The 21421-nt window shown below is 34.1% G+C and overlaps 1 protein-coding gene across 1 annotated transcript; it reads left to right on the top strand.

Moving 5' to 3' along the window:
• The first annotated feature begins 5310 nt into the window (after window positions 1–5310).
• Window positions 5311–8920, top strand: LOC117321899 (zinc finger protein Noc-like). The gene is made up of 2 exons (XM_033876528.1): window positions 5311–5708; window positions 7004–8920. The coding sequence occupies exons 1-2, from the start codon at window positions 5643–5645 to the stop codon at window positions 8483–8485; spliced, it is 1548 nt and encodes a 515-aa protein (XP_033732419.1). The 5' UTR covers window positions 5311–5642; the 3' UTR covers window positions 8486–8920.
• Window positions 8921–21421: the final 12501 nt, after the last annotated feature.

The following is a 21421-nucleotide window of genomic DNA, read 5'->3' on the forward strand; positions in this document are numbered from 1 at the left end:
ACGTAATGTCAATTGGTGTTATTTCTAACTGGCTGTTGTTAATTACGCGTTACATACATACATGGCTATAGAAATGATAATAAGACTTAATTATAGTGACGTGTAATTTGTACACACCAGCTGGTCCAAGATCAACCATATCAAAGAACAATTTAAAGCACGTTTTAATGTCATGTTGTATTGTATTTTTATTGATAAAACATCAAAGGAATTTTGATTTGATAAAAATAACAATAATCATTAGCCACCAAAATCAAGTGTAGAAAAACGTTAATCAGCTAATATACTAAACGATATCTTAATGTAATAGCTGGTATATACGCAATATCTTATATATAATACCTGGTATATAAACAATATCTTATATATAATATTTTGTATATAAACAATATCTTATATATAATACCTGGTATATAAACAATATCTTATATATAATACCTGGTATATAAACAATATCTTGTATGTAATACCTGGTATATAAACAATATCGTATATATAATACCTGGTATATAAACAATATCGTATATATAATACCTGGTATATAAACAATATCTTGTATGTAATACCTGGTATATAAACAATATCGTATATATAATACCTGGTATATAAACAATATCTTATATATAATACCTGGTATATAAACAATATCGTATATATAATACCTGGTATATAAACCAGATCTTATATATAATACCTGGTATATAAACAATATATTTTATGTAATACCTGGTATATAAACAATATCTTGTATGTAATACCTGGTATATAAACAATACCTTATATATAATACATGGTATATAAACAATATCTTGTATGTAATACCTGGTATATAAACAATACCTTATATATAATACCTGGTATATAAATAATATCTTATAAATAATACCTGGTATATAAACAATACCTTATATATAAAACCTGGTATATAAACAATACCTTATATATAATACATGGTATATAAACAATATCTTATATATAATACCTGGTATATAAACAATACCTTATATATAATACCTGGTATATAAACAATACCTTATATATAATACCTAGTATATAAACAACATCTTATATATAATACCTGGTATGTAAACAATACCTTATATATAATACCTGGTATATAAACAAAAACTTATATGTGATACATGGTGTATAAACAATATCGTATATATAATACCTGGTATATAAACAATATCTTATATATAATACCTGGTATATAAACAATAACTTATATATAATACCTGGTATATAAACAATATCTGATATATAAACTTGGTATATAAACAATATCTTATATAATATACATGGTATATAAACAATACCTTATATATAATACCTGGTATATAAACAATATATTAATGTAATATATAGTATATAAACAATATCGTATATATAATACCTGGTATATAAACAATAACTTATATATAATACCTGGTATATAAACAATATCTTAATGTGATATCTGGTATATAAACAACACCTTATATATAATACCTGATATATAAACAATACCTTATATATAATATCTGGTATATAAACAAAAACTTATATATAAAACCTGGTATATAAACAATACCTTATATGTAATACCTGGTATATAAACAATACCTTATATATAATACCTGGTATATAAACACTACCTTATATATAATATCTGGTATATAAACAAAAACTTATATATAAAACCTGGTATATAAACAATACCTTATATGTAATACCTGGTATATAAACAATACCTTATATATAATATCTGGTATGTAAACAAAAACTTATATATAAAACCTGGTATATAAACAATACCTTATATGTAATACCTGGTATATAAACCAGATCTTATATGTAATACCTGGTATATAAACAATATCTTATATATAATACCTGGTATATAAACAATATCTTATATATAATACCTGGTATATAAACAATATCTTGTATGTAATACCTGGTATATAAACAATATCTTATATATAATACCTGGTATATAAACAATATCTTATATGTAATACCTGGTATATAAACAATATCTTATATATAATACCTGGTATATAAACAATATCTTATATATAATACCTGGTATATAAACAATATCTTATATATAATACCTGGTATATAAACAATATACATCATAGTCGGTCTTGATAAATTATCTTAATATCTATTGTATCTTCTATTAAAACAATAATTAAATATTGTATATCATAATTGCAAACAATCTTATAGGGAGATGGCTTTAAATAAGAGCATACTCTTGTTGCCAAATCCCTAACTTCCAATTATTGTATATATTGACCCATGTATTGTATATACCATTGATTATAAAAAATACTGTTTAAACCAAATATATTTTGATTTTTGTAGTTCCCTCCGCACTATTCCTCTCCCTCTATCACTCCCTTCCTTTCAGCACTCTTCCTCTTCCTTTAATCAAAGATGTTCCGTCAATAATATATATATGTATGTAGTTAAGGACAGCGTCTTTGATCTTTCCCGACTCATATGGCATTTGCGAAACAGATATATCAGAAGGAAAGGAAAGAGAACGGTGGAAGCAAAACATGGCAGCAGATATGATCATTGAACATCTAAAAGTAAAGTGTCAAATGTCAGATGAGTTGAGAAAGATCACTCACTCTGTGTAAAAAATTTAAAATTGTAAATTAAACTGTAAATGAAGGAGACTTCCACATTCTCTTTCTCCATTTAAACTAATATACATCCCATCTCTACTCTTCCTAAAAATCCATTTACAAAAAATGAAATAACTTACTTTTAGATTCTAATGTCATCTTGAGTAAATATTTGTGTGTTATATTCTGTTGTTAGAAAAAGAGCTTCATATAAGTTTGAAAACTTGTGCCCGATCCCAATTGTATATTTATGATACTATAAAAATATGTTTAGATGAAAAAAAACCGGTACATAAATAATAGCTTGTATGTCTTATATGTTATAACTGGTACATCTTACAATGGCATATAGGTAATACCTGGTATATCTAAAGAAAATTGTTTTAAAATCCTCATACATAAACAAGAGCTTATATGCTATACATGATAAATAAACAAAAGGTTATATGCTATACCTGATAAATAAACAAAAGCTTATATACAATAGCTGATGAATAAACAAAAAGGTTATATGCAATATCTGATAAATAAACAAAAGGTTATATGCTATACCTGATAAATAAACAAAAACTTATATACAATAGCTGATGAATAAACAAAAGTTTATATGCAATACCTGATAAATAAACTAAAGCTTGTATACAATACCTGATACATAAACAAAAGCTTATATGCAATATCTGATAAATAAACAAAAGGTTATATGCAATATCTGATAAATAAACAAAAGCTTATATGCAATACCTGAAAAAGTAAACAAAAGCTTGTATATAATACCTGATAAATAAACGAAAGCTTACATGCAATATCTGATAAATAAACAAAAGCTTATAAGCAATACCTGATAAATAAACGAAAGCTTACATGCAATATCTGTTAAATAAACAAAAGCTTATAAGCAATACCTGATAAATAAACAAAAGCTTGTTTATAATACCTGATGAATAAACAAAAGCTTATATGCAATACCTGAGAAATAAACAAAAGCTTATATGCAATACCTGATAAATAAACAAAAGCTTATATACAATAGCTGATGAATAAACAAAAAGGTTATATGCAATACCTGATAAATAAACAAAAGCTTATATGCAATACCTGTTTAATAAACCAGAGTTGTATGCAATACCTGATAAATGAACAAAAGTTTATATGCAATACCTGATAAATAAAAAAGCTTGTGTGTTATACATGAACTATTAAAAAAGCATACATGCAATACCTGATACATCTTACAATAGCTTATAACAATAAACTATAATGTATCAGTAATATTTATATAGTTCACCTGCTAGTTTATTAAAGTAATCCTGCCTTTTGATTCTGGCGATAACCATTTTATCACCCGAAACAATTGTTTATAAGTAACCACATCAGTTTGTTTATAGGAAATATGTATATGATTTATTAGAGTAAGCTACTCGTACTAAGTATAGAACTTGTTAGTATAATATACCTTTGTATTAACGACCATATGAAAGGAAGATGCTCCCCCCCCCCCCCCCCCCCCCCCCCCCCCCCCCCCCCCGATAAATTAGCCAGCAAGAGTGATTTCTCTAGGTGTAAATACAAACAGTAGAACACAATATTTTATATACATGACATGCACATTAGTATTACATATATATTATTTAGGTATAAATGTCTATAAATAAAAATTATATATATATATTACTTTGGTATACATGTATATAAATATTACATATATATTATTTAGGTATAAATGTCTATAAATAAAATATATACATACAATTTATATATTACTTTGGTATACATGTATATAAATATTACATGTATATTATTTAGGTATAAATGTCTAATATATTATTTAGGGAAAAAATGTATATATAAATAGATATTACCTATCTATTAAATGGGTATACATGAATGTAAATAAATATTGCATATATACCATTAGGTATAAATGTATATTAATATTACATATATATTATTTAGGTATAAATATATATATATAAATATTACATATATATCATTTAGGTATACATGTATATAAATATTACATATACATTATTTATGTTTGTGTTACAGTATGTTACATTATTATCTATGTACATACGTGTTACAATGTGTTACAATGTGTTACATTATTAGCTTGTGTACATGTAATACATGCCACTTATTATACAGCTGGGAGACAGATCGGTCAGACGGTGACTGGACACGTCCTCTGTGGATACGTATGCGGCTGATCATGCATCCAATAGTGTTCTGTACGACATGATTAGAATTGCAGATTTACACCAATTCATATGATATTGTTTTCCTATCCCCATTAGGTCATAATTGAAATTCATTCCTCACATTACAACTCGCGCTTTACCAGAGTAGTGACAGACGCTATAGACGGCGGTCATGTTAAATTGTCTCCCATTATCTCTTGCTTTAGACGTTTCTTTCATCTGCAATTTGCTTATTTAATTTGTACAAAGTACATGAGCCTAGAAATGGAAATTTGATTGACAATTTGACCATTAACATGATTGATTACAACCCATATTACCCATTTTGTATTCAACCGACAGCGTTATGTTATCTGGCCACTGATTGGTCCGATTGGAACATTTATCATACTTGATCTTGATGCAAACTGACAGTTTGGAAAGCCCACAAGCTATGAATACTTGAGTAGTTCCTGTGATATATTAAACTGCCTGAAGGCGGTGTAAACCTTTTATCTCATGAGTCAGCCGCAAGTGTTGAGACTATCACTTGAGATCGAGCTTGATGGGCGGTATGAGCTTGTATGTTTCAGTTTACTGACGGGGTGACGCTGGTTGTCGACTTTCAGTTGTTTGACTGACAGCCGCGCTGTAAACAAGGAGAGAGAACATACCATCGACTAGTCTGTATGCGGACTGTTTACCAGCGGACACTTTAACACACTCAGTGATGAGGATTTTGTGAAACCCGTGATATCTCACTTGGGATTTTAGATTTTCCAACGTTTTGGATTTTTACAACATATAACATATCTGTGTTTGATTAAACATCGACAAAATGTTAACGTCATCTTCTGCCTCGCAGTATATCAATCCGGATTACCTTCAGCCCCTCCCTACCACGGTAAGTTGTTATATCTCGTTCACACGTTACCAATGTCAATTTTCCGATCATTTTCCTGGTTATTTATCAGTTTTGTTTGTGGTTTAAGAACTCAAAAGATCACATCGATCATCACTGAATTGGATTTGTTTATTATTTGAATTATGGAAGTAAATGTTATCGGGAAGTTAATTTGTCCGTTCTCCGAAATCCTAACAATATATGAATTAAATAAAATCTGCGTTGATAAATGATTTCTATCTATCAGGCAGTGTGACTGTATGATATGGCGTTATATAAACTGACATAGACACGCCGCCCCTTTTAACAGTACTGTAACCCGCCATCACGTACCACCTAACTCATGTTCCCACGAAGGTTCAGGCCAACACACCCTGATATATGTTTTGACGTCTGATGGCTTCCAAACCGAACCCGTCATTTTAAGATGATTAAGCAAGTCTAATGTAAAAAGATAGGATGTTGTTTTATTGTTTAAAATTAGTCACGGGGTGTTGTTTTGTTTAAAACTAGTCATAGGTTGTATTTGTTCAAAACTAGTCACATGGTGTTGTTGATTTGCTGTTTAAAACGGATGGTTTACAACAAGTCACAGGTTTTTGTTATTGTTGTTTAAAACTAGTCTCAGTTTTTATTTTATTTTATTTATTTTATTTTATTTTATTTTATTTTTTATTTTTAGAACCAGTCATAGAGTGTTGTTTTGTTTAAAAATAGACACAAATTGTGTAGTTGATTTGTTCAAAACTTGTCACAGGTTGTAGTTGTTTTGTTGTTTAAAACTAGTCACAGGACATTGTTGTTTTGTTGTTTAAAACTAGTCACATATTTTTGTTATTGTTGTTTTGTTGTTTAAAACTAGTCACATGATAACAGGATACAAACCTAAACCATTTGTGTGTAATCTATATAGATATAACTAACTCTTGTTTTCAATGGTAGTACTCTCAATGGTAGTACTCTCAGTGGTAGTACTCTCAATGGTGGTACTCTCAATCTCAATGGTAGTACTCTCAATGGTGGTACTCTCAATGGTGGTACTCTCAATTAATATTTCATTCATTCCTGTTTTCAATCATAATATATTCTATATATATTGTATCACTGATCCTACCATGACAAGACATAAGCAATAACAAATCAAATTACTTTTTTCTTAATTTTATTTAATCAGTTATAATGTTTCCAACAAATTTACAAAGAAAAGCATCCAATCATGTTTAATAGGACGTACGATGTATTTATATTCTTTTCTAATGTTTCAATATAATTATGTTTATTGTTTTATTTCACAGCTCGATGCTAAGAAGAGTCCATTAGCCTTACTGGCGCAGACCTGTAGCAGCATTGGGAAAGACACTTCATCCAAGTCCCTGATACCGCCATTAGATAAAAAGGAAAGCGAGAAAAACACGGAGAAATCTAACAATGAAGGCAATAAACGTGAAACAAAAGACAAAGAATCAAGTTCCTCGAACAATAAACCTGGATTTAGGACCATTCAAAACAAGGATATACCTCCTCCTCTTGTACCAGTGTCGCGATCAAGTGAGGACCAGAAAACACCCTCCCCATCACCATCTAAATCTTCTCCTCGTCCCTCTAAGGAGAAAACATCTTCACCTCAGGCGGACTTGACCTCTGGACCGCCTCGATCGATCAGTTCACATAGTTCTGGGTCACATCGCAACATGGCTGACAAGGAAGATGACAGGAGCAAAAGACCGGGGTCATCCCCAAGGTCACCTCACAAGTTTACTCGTGACAATGGTTCAATTGGAGATATACCTAAAACAATCTGTTCTACGTCTCAACCGGCATACAGTACTTATTCATCAATTTCTAATTCCTTTCCCCATTACACCCATGCTGGCCACGGACTTGACGCAGCTGCCGCACACTTTGCCGGATTTCCTTTACCTTTACCAGCACATGGGGCTTTTGGTTCCTCTTCCGCGGCTGCAGCTGCACTTGCAGCACAATCATCTGCCCTGGCTGCTCAATCATCGGCTCTCAAAGCCGGTATGGGCTCGTCCTTCTCCCCTTACGTGACGTACGCCCGTGTGAGAACACCCTCTGGAGCCACAACCCTCGTTCCCGTTTGTCGCGATCCTTACTGTACCCATTGCCAATTGACTGAACAGAATGCACATTTATCATCCACATGTACGGCAGTTGGTTGTGCTCAGTGTGCGCATGAAAAATCTCTACAGAATTTGAGCTTGGGACTTAATGGTTCTTCATTCTCACATTTGCAATCGCTTTCCGCATCAGGGCTGTTAACATCTGTTCCATCTAGTTCATTACATTTATCTTCTCCATTATATCACCATAGTGCACTGAGCGGACATACCCAGTCGGCATTCCCCTTTGCTTGTAATTGGGTATCGCCCGGGAATGAACACTGTGGTAAACGCTTTTCTACATCTGAGGAACTATTACAACATCTTAGGACACATACGACAGCGTCAGATCCCCTGTCTCTAGCAGCAAGCTATGACAGATATGGCTTGGCTGCTGCCGCTGCAGGCCTTCCAGGCCTCCATGGACATTTACCCACACCAGGGTCTGTTAGTCCCAATTCTCTGCGGAGGAACTATCCAACAAGTCTTAGTCCACTATCAGGCCTGATGGGGTCGAGTCGCTACCACCCGTACAAATCCATGATAAATCCTCCGTCTGGACTCGCCAATGCTCAACACCACCCAGGACTTAGTCCTTACCTCTCATCTTACTCCCTCTACGGACAGAGACTAGGGGCCGCCGCTGTGCCGTAGTAGACACTGTGTTTCTAATCCACTGCTTACATTGTGATATTGTGCTAGTGCTGGCAATATATACTATATCTATACAAACTAGTGTAATACGGAAAAAACTCTAGATTCTATATGGTATTTAGAATTATATAAATAATTTTTTTCTCGTTTTGTTCTACAGAATTATAGCAACTGTTATATCCTCTTTATTGACTGTTTTATCTCAGGGCAAATAGATAAGCTCAGTCGTTAATTTTTGCAATTTGAACAATAGTGCTCAATTTCAGTATTTAAAATTGATGTGAACGTAAAACATTTATTTATGATTTTGAAGAGGCGTGAAACGCTAGGCGGAGTGTAACGCTCAGAGTAGTATGACGAATTCTCTGCGGAATGCTAGAGTCTAAACATTCTGTATATCATACATGCAATGTATTAAAATTCATTGTCAATTCACATTGTATCTGTTTGTAATTGAAAACTCCGGTTAGTGTTGAGGACCACTGCTGTCGGAGATTTTAACAATATTGACCGAGAGACCCGTCATCTGTACCCAACACACACACACCAACACTCATTCTCCGTAGTATTCCATCGACTTTCTGGTAGTTTTAGAGTAGTCAAACACGTACGAGTTAGTCAGATAGGTGTCAGACGATGTTGACGTACAAAAACGTATTTTTGTTGTATATCCTGGTCGGTGAGATTAAACGATGGGATATCCATAAAAAAGTACGTCATTATTGACTCGGCGACATGGCGCCATTGTACATTACGGTGATGACATAACAAGACGTTTATTCCTAGTCACGAATGAGGGGAATACTTGTTGAGAAATTTTCTGTATGTTATATATTTTCATTTCAATGATAATTTTATACATAATAAATAAAATCAGAACGTGTCTCAAGTTTGAACTGACAGTGTATTTCATTATAGACAATTTGGCAGCCTGATATTGATTACTGTACTACCAAGACAAACAGTTCTCCGAGTTCATTTCTCAATTTCTTACACTTTTATGTACAAAGACACAGCTGTTAGTTTTGGCAATACAATCTACGGTTTACCACATAACATTTTACAATGTCGGCGGCTATTAAATGAAATAACATATATAGAAGATCAGTGATATGTTCTGAATAATCGTTAAAATGAAAACAGACACCAACATTGTTTTAGGTATATACTGGGTTTCACTATTCTATAATTATGAAGTCTATCTTTCAAATTCCGGTCATTACTGGAAATAAGATAATTAATATATTGGATTATTTTTATTGTCATTTTATACCTTCAATTTGTGTTAACGAATCATTATCACTGATGATGTCAAGAAAATTAATTTCCAATTCAAATTCAAAATCATTTGGATACAAATATTCTAGTATAGAGAGTGACACAGACAAAAGTTTTACATTACCTTAACCAAAAGACATGGCCAACGTTTTACAGAAGCATATAATAAATGTCAAGTTTATTTATTTTCATTGGTGTTTTATTTACATTCCTTTTTCATTTCTTTTGATATAAGGCTTTTTAAAACCTAAACTTAATACATTGTAACACTGATTCTCTTCTTCATTGAAATGTAAAATATAAAAAAAAAAAAAAAAAATATATATATATATATGAAAAAAAAGTAGAAAAAAAGGGTATCCGATATAAACTAGTGATGTTTTTATAGCGGAATGATAACACACGATTTCCTAAACAGAGAAGGTCTGGCCAAGTACTAAATCAAAGATATGCATCAACATGTGGGGTTCATAAAAGAATCACCTGACATTTATAGCAGCAGCACCATGTGCTGTTGTTTAAAGCAACTTCAACTTGTGTTATAAGCAACACAAACTTTTGTTGTTATTAGCAACACCAACTTGTGTTGTTATTAGCAACATCAACTTTTGTTGTTATTACCAACATCAACTTTTGTTGTTATTACCAACATCATCACGTGTTTACACCAGTATCAACCTATGTTGTAAATAGTATCATCAACAAATGTTGGTACTAGCAATTCCATATACGATCATTTTTTGTTATTTACAACAGCACTCAAACGCTGCTTTTAGAAATAAAATGCAGTGTTGTTTATAGAATCCCATTAATATATACACACAAATTTTAACTCTGAGTCCATTAATATATATACGCAAAGACTGTCTCTGAGTCCATTAAGATCTACACACAAAGATTGACTCTGACTCCATTAAAATCTACACATAAAGATGGACTCTGATTCCATTAAAATCTACACATAAAGATTGACTCTGATTCTATTAATATCTATACAGATGGACTCTGATTCCATTAATATTTACACATAAACATGGACTCTAATTCCATTAATATTTACACATAAAGATGGACTCTGATTCTATTAATATTTACACATAAACATGGACTCTGATTCCATTAATATTTACACATAAAGATGGACTCTGATTCTATTAATATTTACACATAAATGTGGACTCTGATTCCATTAATATTTACACATAAAGATGGACTCTGATTCTATTAATATTTACACATAAAGATGGACTCTGATTCTATTAATATTTACACATAAACATGGACTCTGATTCCATTAATATTTACACATAAAGATGGACTCTGATTCTATTAATATTTACACATAAAGGTGGACTCTGATTCCATTAATATTTACACATAAACATGGACTCTGATTCTATTAATATTTACACATAAACATGGACTCTGATTCTATTAATATTTACACATAAACATGGACTCTGATTTCATTAATATTTACACATAAAGATGGACTCTGATTCTATTAATATTTACACATAAAGGTGGACTCTGATTCCATTAATATTTACACATAAACATGGACTCTGATTCTATTAATATTTAGACATAAAGGTGGACTCTGATTCCATTAATATTTACACATAAAGATGGACTCTGATTCCATTAATATTTACACATAAAGAGCGAGGTTTTGTTAAATCATTGACTGTTTAGTGCCACGTTAAGACTTCTACCAAATAATTACGGACACCTTATAGCACGTGATGTTCAGCCACGTGAATAACATACCCTATTGTATCTAATAACATCCACCACGACATTATTGTACTGTCTGTGCAGGCAAAATTTAAAAATAATATATGAATTAATTAAGTTTGATGTATTGTCGCTTTATAATCGGTAGAGGTCGTACATGTGTTTGATCATGACAGATCTGGGAACTATTTATAGGGGTTCAGCAGGTTTAAACATCAATTTATTAGACGAGGTTGTACTGTTGATCCTGAGCAACATTCATCAAAGCAATCTACAAGTAGATTGATTGAATGACGCAAAAAGCATTCCCGTTATCAAACCTGTTCCAAATATATTGTAAGATACAATGTAAAATATGTAATTTTTTTTTTCATTTTACCGTTGAATTGTTTTCTCTTGTCGAAATTAGCAATAAATAAACAAAGGTGTATTCTTACCTATTGTGCATACTCAAATATCCTTTTACATGTACAGTGGGAAGCCACGTCAGCTTCATTGATAAGATTTCTCGATTGTAACCCCAATCTCGACAGCATTAAACTAACAGTAAAATCGGGAACCCTTAACAGTGATATATCGGATACCCTTAACAGTGATATATCGGATACCCTTAACAGTGATATATCGGATAACCTTAACTGTGATATATCGGATACCCTTAACTGTGATATATCGGATACCCTTAACAGTGATATATCGGACAACCTTAACAGTGATATATCGGATACCCTTAACAGTGATATATCGGATACCCTTAACAGTGATATATCGGATAACCTTAACTGTGATATATCGGATACCCTTAACTGTGATATATCGGATACCCTTAACAGTGATATATCGGATACCCTTAACAGTGATATATCGGATAACCTTAACTGTGATATATCGGATACCCTTAACAATGATATATCGGATACCCTTAACTTTGATATCTACAATCCTCAACAGTGATATAGGATACACTTAATAGTGATATCGATAATTCTTAACAGTGATATCAAGTACCCTTAACTGTGATTTATCGGACAACCTTAACAGTGATATATCGGATACCCTTAACTGTGATATATCGGATACCCTTAACTGTGATATATCGGACAACCTTAACAGTGATATCGACAACCCTTAACTGTTATATCGACAACCCTTAACTGTTATATCGACAACCCTTACCAGTTATATCGACAACCCTTAACTGTTATATCGACAACCCTTAACAGTTATATCGACAACCCTTAACAGTTATATCAAGAACCCTTAGCAGTAATCTCGAGTTACCTTAACAGTAATATCGGGAACCCCTAACAGTGATATCGAGAACCCTAAACTTTGATATCGAGAACCCTTAACAGTGATATCGGGGAGCCTTTAACAATAACATAAAATACAACACGTGTTAGGTTATAGAGATGGTATTATAGACATAAAATACAACACGTGTTAGGTTATAGAGATGGTGATATTGACATAAAATACAACACGGGTTATTCATAGACATGGTAATATAGACATAAAATATAACACGTGTTAGGTTATAGAGATGGTGATATTGACATAAAATACAACACGGGTTATTCATAGACATGGTAATATAGACATAAAATATAACACGTGTTATTTATAGACATGGTAATATAGACATAAAATACAACACGAGTTAGGTTATAGACATGGTAATATAGACATAAAATACAACACGTGTTAGGTTATAGAGATGGTGATATTGACATAAAATACAACACGTGTTAGGTTATAGACATGGTAATATAGACATAAAATGCAATACGTGTTATTTATAGACATGGTAATATAGACATAAAATACAACACGTGTTAGGTTATAGACATGGTGATATTGACATAAAATACAATACGTGTTATTTATAGACATGGTAATATAGACATAAAATACAATACGTGTTATTTATAGACATGGTAATATAGACATAAAATACAATACGTGTTAGGTTATAGAGATGGTGATATTGACATAAAATACAACACGTGTTATTTATAGACATGGTAATATAGACATAAAATACAACACGTGTTATTTATAGACATGGTAATACAGACCTAAAATACAACACGTGTTATTTATAGACATGGTAATATAGACATAAAATACAATACGTGTTATTTATAGACATGGTAATATAGACATAAAATACAATACGTGTTAGGTTATAGAGATGGTAATATAGACATAAAATACAACACGAGTTATTTATAGACATGGTAATATAGACATAAAATTCAACACGTGTTAGGTTATAGAGATGGTAATATAGACATAAAATACAACACGAGTTAGGTTATAGACATGATGATATTGACATAAAATACAACACGAGTTAGGTTATAGACATCACTTATGTCAAATTAACAACCAGGTAAGTATCAGTTTGTCATGGTATGATCGCTACTAATAAAATATGTTCTGTGATTGATGGTCCCGAGAGGTCACGTGGTGTACTGACACTACAAACGATAACAACTTACACGTACCTACAGACGTAAGACTGTAAGAGAGTGATAGATAAATCATGATAACAGTTAATTGTTAGTACCTGTCTACATCAGGTGACGTCCCTGTATGTAGTACCTACAGACGTAAGGACTGTAAGGGAATGGTAGATAAATCATGATAACACTTGATTGTTAGTACCTGTCTACATCAGGTGACCCCCGGCCTCCCTTTATGTAGTCTACGTATAGTGTATGTAACATGATAAAGGGAGACAATGTTTACCTTTAACTTTGCTGACCTCGACCTCTATACAACTTAGCCACTGCCCCTCAACGAGAGTGTAGTGTACATATGAACCAACAATACGATATCGATATAGCTGTTAGTTTAACAATAATTCGGTTTATTAATGAAAACACAAATTTTCTGAATAATGATGAATGTTTTAGATATTATAGATACTAGAATGAATAAATAAATAAATAAATAAATAAATGACAGCAAAGCATACAATATCGTCTATATACTTTATTGCACGTCTAAACTTTAAAAATAATTTATGATATAACTATTTCATAAACACCATCTCGATTCATGTTTTTTATTATTATTATTTTTTTTAAATATGATTTATGCATGCTTAACAGACAGGAATTAATACGTGTTTATACCCACAACTTAGAACGAACTACTTTAAGTCATAAACATCATTCAATAACTCAATAAATTTCATGTAGTATAGGTACTTTAATAAAGTACATAATTATAAGATTATTTATCGTCTTGAACACGACCAGATTACCTTGAACGTGTGTATTATATTTTATACAAATAGCCGGGACATGCAACTGCATGTTTGGTGACTGTTAAGAGTTATAGAGAAATGTTTATGATGGGATGTTAAAATAAATATTTATAGTTTCGATTAAGACTGTCTCCTAATTCACACGTACCTATCAATCATAAAATAACGACCCTGGATTCTCGCTATATTCCAAATATTCTATTCATTTTTTTTATGATAACATTGATATTTTATCTGGAGGCATTTACTTGTCTGTATTTGCATGAGTTTTCAATAAACTATGTGGCGTAAGTCATGTCTAAAGAACATTACTGCAAGGTAGGCTTTTATACTCCTACAGGGTTTCAATAGCTGTCAGGAAAACCTCTCAGAATTCACCTTATAACGCCTTTCATGGCCCTGTTGTATTAATTTACGATGATATATCACTGCCTCTAATATTAACAAAAATGACTTTATCATTTTAACGAACGTCGAAGTGTCATTACGGTCTTTGTATCAGGGACTCTAATTTATGGACAATTTTTATATCTTTTATTTCACTTGAAAAATGGCCCATAATTTTCACACCGCTGATCGCATCAGGTGTTCTCAACTTCGTCGTGATTTACCGCGGTGTAGATATGTATCATGAAACATTTAGGTTTATCTTACAATTTACATGCATTATATCTTTGAAAGCGAGCTTTACACTGGCAATTGACGGTGATTTACTCAAACATATGTTGTACCATTTTCATACATTATGCAGTTTGGTTGTCAGCAAGTAATTTTAACGTTCTTTCGGTTCCTGATCAAAGGTGCCAGCTTTTCATCCCACCAACTTGTATCGCAAAATGTAGATCGCATCTCACGTTTGCAAAGCATTTTGCAGAAAATAGGATTTATCGAACCAAAATCAGCCTTCCCCTAAATGTCAGATAGACCGCGTTTGTCTTATCTATGTTGTTGGTGTAGTGAAATACCAAATTCCGATTTGTCATGAAAGCCAGTGTCGTGATGCATGTTAATACAGATGCCCTTTTCGTCAGAACAACTGCTAGAAACATTTTTATTATATTTTTTTCTATAGTTAATCACATGAGTAACGGAGTGGGGTCTAAAGATCACTTTCAATCAAAGTAAACGGCATATGGAATCCTACTTAAGTCGAGATTAACTTGTAAATAGACTTTAATTCATTAGATGTCAAATAAAAACTGTAAGACCTCGGTGATTACTCTGTGGATCACGTTTTAGCTCCGTTTGATGTGGTGTTTATATTGAATTATTATCAATTTCTATTGACGTAAAAAATATCCGGTCTCGTCGTTATAGAAAACTCTGAGTTTAACTTCCTCCCACTGTTTGGTTATATAAATATATTTTACAAGACTTGGTCCTATCTGACAAATCACCACAGGAGGGTTGATAAACATCAGGACGCTTCTGTAAAGGACATCAGATTCTACGCATTGGAGACATGTACATATTGATGTTTACTAGTGTTCATCATTTATTAAAGCATGTTTGTGGTATGCAAATTGACTTGTATTATAATGTTATGACTAAAGCGCTTAATTTAAACGTTGTCAAGAAGATTGTAAAATCTGATTTCAAATCTTATTCTTTCTGAAAATTTGGCCGAGATGTAAATTTGAAAACCAAACATTATCGATTTAAGTCTCCTTTCTAACTCTCGGGATATTGAACTGTTTAGTAATCAAGGTTATCATTGGTAGTGACTGGTGTGTGGTACTCCGGCGGCCATGTCAACTCTACTCCATAACAACACAGACGTCTGGTTAGTATTAATAGTGACTGGTGTGTGGTACTCCGACGGCCATGTCAACTCTACTCCATAACAACACAGACGTCTGGTTAGTATTGATAGAAAAAATATTAGCCCCTACTCCTATTATATATCAGTAAGCATCAGTAACACTCGAAAAGTCGGAAGTGGGGAGTGAGCTTCGATTCACTTTGAATTTAAGTTCAATCTGACTAAATATCAAATGCAAATGCACAGAAAAATTAGCGTTCCCTGGTTTAAAATCCTTAAATATCATTGCGTGCTATTATTTTTTGCCATGTGACAATGATTTAAAGATGAGAAAATGGACCAAAAGCGGTCAAGATAGCCGACAATGCTTCGACTGTGGAACGGAAGTAGGCTTTATATTTTAGAGCGGTTATCCAACGACCAATCTGATTGGTCGACAGCTCTGTAAACAATACTCAAGTCTGTCCGTTTAAAACAGCTCTAAGATAGATAGTCTGCTTCCGTTCCACAGTCGCTGTATCTAAGGAGAAGGTGCTAATATATGTTCCCAACATATACTACTCATCTGCCTGGGGTAGTAGTGACATTTGTAACGTAATCGGATTATCAACGAATACTAACTATAGACGAAAACTCCCTGGTATGGTAAATATCTTTTTTAATCAAAAGACATAAACAATATGAGATTCAAAGCAGACAAATCATATTTCCCTTGCGTTTTTTCGCAATTAGTTTTGGAGTAAATTTACTGCCTATAGGACAGATTTCAGACAAGAGAATTGTTTTATTTTGAAAGTCACAAAGTCATACATCACTCTGGGTTACAAAGCCTTGAGAGAAATACAATAATTAACCAGAACCGACTTTTATGTCGGGACCGTGGGACTTGTAATGCTTTCAAAAGACTTTGTCAACATTCATTAAAAACCTTGAAAATAGAGGCCTTTCACATAATCAAATACAACTTGGATGGCTTTCCTGGGGTCAGGGTGTTCATATCACTTACCTTATACATTACTATCCTTTGTATCACTCAAACCCAAGTGTTATTTATTGTGTTATTTACGACCTAAAGGGGGACCTTGTTTTTCACTTAACACATAATTTAATATGTTTGCACATGCCCCCGACGACAGGGTTAGCTGGTTTGAATGTTCCGATCAAACACAGACGGCGTCCAAGTTTGTGTAAAATTTTACGGTAGGGGGTTTTCTGCATCAATAATTTTTACGTTATTTAAGCTGCAGCAGCTGCCGCAGAAGATGATGGACGGTTCCGATAACTATGGTATTCGTCATATCGACAAAACTAAATATAAGGCATACAGGTGCGACACTTGTTATGTACTTGTTTGGTAGGTCATAGGGTGAGAGTGGTCAAAGTTTTGATATATGTTATTTATAGGAGGAGCATCAGAGAATTGGTATGTAGACTAAGGGTTTGGTCTCTGTACGGTACCTCTGTACGGTACCTCTGTACGGTATCTCTGTACGGTATCTCTGTACGGTACCTCTGTACGGTATCTATGTACGATACCTCTGTACGGTACCTCTGTATGGTATCACTGTACGATACGATACCTCTGTACGGTACCTCTGTACGGTATCTCTGTACGGTACCTCTGTACGGTACCTCTGTACGGTACCTCTGTACGGTATCACTGTACGATACCTCTGTACGGTATCTATGTACGGTACCTCTGTACGGTATCTATGTACGGTACCTCTGTACGGTACCTCTGTACGATACCTCTGTACGGTACCTTTGTTCGGTCCGTTATCTCTGTACGGTATTTCTGTACGGTATCTCTGTACGATACCTCTGTACGGTATCTCTGTACGGTACCTCTGTACGGTATCTCTGTACGGTATCTCTGTACGGTACCTTTGTTCGGTCCGTTATCTCTGTGCGGTATCTCTGTACGGTACCTCTGTACGGTATCTCTGTACGGTACCTCTGTACGGTACCTCTGTACGGTATCTCTGTACGGTAACTCTGTACGGTACCTCTGTACGGTATCTCTGTACGGTATCTCTGTACGGTACCTCTGTACGGTATCTCTGTACGGTACCTCTGTACGGTACCTCTGTACGGTATCTCTGTACGGTACCTATATGTGTGGTATGTCAGTACCTTGCTTGCCTTGTAAACACTGGAAATAGCCAAGAACGAGTAGCCTACACAGATAGCTTTGTTTGTTTCCACAGATTCACACCAATCACAAAATGCACGTTGTTTCCCTGGATGATGTTATGTATGTGCCTTTGACAGTTTCCCAAATTTTGGTGTAAATAGCTCAAATTAGACTAACAGACAGAGGCATTGGTGATGAAGTATGAAGATAGTAGTGAGGAAGCGATAGTCAGGGGTGACTAGCCCGGCGTAATTAACAGATACCAACCATAGGGCACCTGCTAAAGGAGTTTAGTGTTCTCGGGTTCAACCTAATATCCCCGTAAACGATAACTACTAAAGCTAACGGAGAGAAAAAAGCCAAAAGGTTAGGTTGCAAAAGATCTAGAACATGTGTTTCCAAAATTGATATCCAAAGTGAAGTTGCAAAAATGATAATGGCCAAAACAACAGCTGCGTAGACAAGATAAATTGCCTCGAAAATGAAATGAGTAGTTTGAGGTTGAAAGAGCCGTGAGTCGATCGGTTAGCGCTATAGAGTGACGGTGCCCCTGTCATGCGTGCGAATTCTTCTCGTAATCTTATGACGCATCCGACGTCTTGGGCGCTGCATCCTTCCTGACAACGTACGTCATCTGGCCAGCGTTCATTCTCATCTGAATTGACAGGCCCTGTCACTCAAACCTCTCCGTCTGGAGATTCGGGGATCCGTTTGGGATATATATATTATTTGCAGATTGTATTTATTTATTTAAGCCATCGTGACTTTAATCCGCCTCAAATGTGGGGGGTGAGAGCTATACTTCCTGTCTAGAAATAGTCGTGTTTGTAAAATCTGTTTTGTACATTACCGCGAGGATAAGTCGGTACAATCAACATATGGTTTACTTATTGCAGCTGTAGAGTTCCATTTGATGTTTTCATCGTGCAAGTTCCCACGAGGGGCCCCTACTCCAGATGTATGACCTGTCGTGGTGGTCCGCGGATCCGTCGTGACTTATGTTTTCCTATATTCCTGCTGCCGAAATCTGACAGTTCCTATGTAAATGATATGCTTGAATCTGTTTCCTACACTTTAATTTATCCATTTAGAAAACATTCCCTGCTGTTTTCCTAACAAGCATCTTAGTTTTAGTTTATTGTAAGGAATAGCTCTGTAGATTATGACTGACAGGTCCGAAGATTGGCAGCCACCATGTTTAAAAAATTAGCTCCTGCCTACAGAGGGTAGCTATAACGAGTTGTTTGATTAACTAGTGCTTTGATCAGCAGATATCGCTCCTCTGTGTATCCCTCAGACAGGAACCGCCAATGTTTCCTACCTTCCTTACACCACTGGCGCTTGTCAAATCAATTTTTCTTTTTTGCCCGTTGCCAATCTCCTAGCTCACCTCTTTTACAAAGGCATTCAGCGTATTTAGAGTTCAGAGCCGACTGGCTCCATCAGCGGTTATGACAATACGTCTTCTTAACGATTCATCTATACTTTCCCCTCGAGATGGTATCATCATTTTTTGTTCATTACGGTGAGGCCAATGTATTGCAAAGTCAAATTTATGACTAGCTTTAACAGTTCTCGTCGTATAAGTTTCGATTTCAGACGGCCTGATGCAATCTCCACACGCACGCTCTCAGGAGCTACGTCATCTCGGCAGTATCAGAGAACGCATTCATAATTTTGAATTATCCCGGATAATATCTGACCGCCGTTGGATCCTCTGTCTTGTAAGTATGTTGTGATTTATCTCAGACTGTGTATTATTACTGTCACATAAACAAACCCGGCCAACAAGTCACAACTGTATAGAATGATACGCTCCTGTGTTTTATGTCATTACACCGGCAATACAACCGCTCGCACGGCATAAATAACAATCATCCGATGCAACAACGCCAGATAACCAGAAAGCCTAATTTGATACAGAAGCCGGCCGGAAAGTCGCGTCATTACGGAACACCTGAGGATTGTAAATATCCTCCACAGACGACGCTTGATATCCTGTCAATATAAATATGCCGTGTGCTAAAAAGTAAAGTCGCTTTAACAGGAAGATCAATGGGAATAAACAAGCGTGTACAGTGGCATTAGAGAGCCCTCGATCATTGGTCTTTTACCCGGGGATGCTGTACCGTCTGGTAGCTTGTCAGACACACATCCCTCCGCGACTGTTCTCAGGCGCAGTGACAGCAGGCAAAGCGTCACTAACTATGCATTGTTGATTCAATTGAAAGTTTTTTTTCGCCTACTGTCAGGCGACGGTTGACAAGGAACCATATGTACCATTAGCCAACGTAAGAACACTATTTATGGGGTTAATGGTAAGAACACCTCTGTACTGATTGATTTTTAACGTGCTGACAGAATATAGAGGGCAATATAAGTATAATGAATATCACAGAGAAGAATATCACTTTCGGCTTATATCACATTCGCATTTTACGCTGCAACCTTGTTACATGCTACGTATATTATTCGCAAATTTGACTTTTCAGACAAACTTTTACCACAATATGTGAAGTCTTATATATATATTCTCTCTGAACTGTCACTCATAAAATGTTCAACAGATGACGCAATACATTCATTGTGTGTTAGGGATTTATATTTTGATGTTTTTTGTAGATTAATCTGAAGAATAACGACAGACTGGATCATCTCTTAACGTGATTCATTAAGTATGCAGAGCAGAAAAGATACACCCAGAGTTACAGAGAAACACTTATATCTCCCTATTGACCGTGATATACG

Source organism: Pecten maximus, chromosome 1 (assembly GCF_902652985.1).
Source record: "Pecten maximus chromosome 1, xPecMax1.1, whole genome shotgun sequence".
Lineage (NCBI taxonomy): Eukaryota > Metazoa > Mollusca > Bivalvia > Pectinida > Pectinidae > Pecten > Pecten maximus.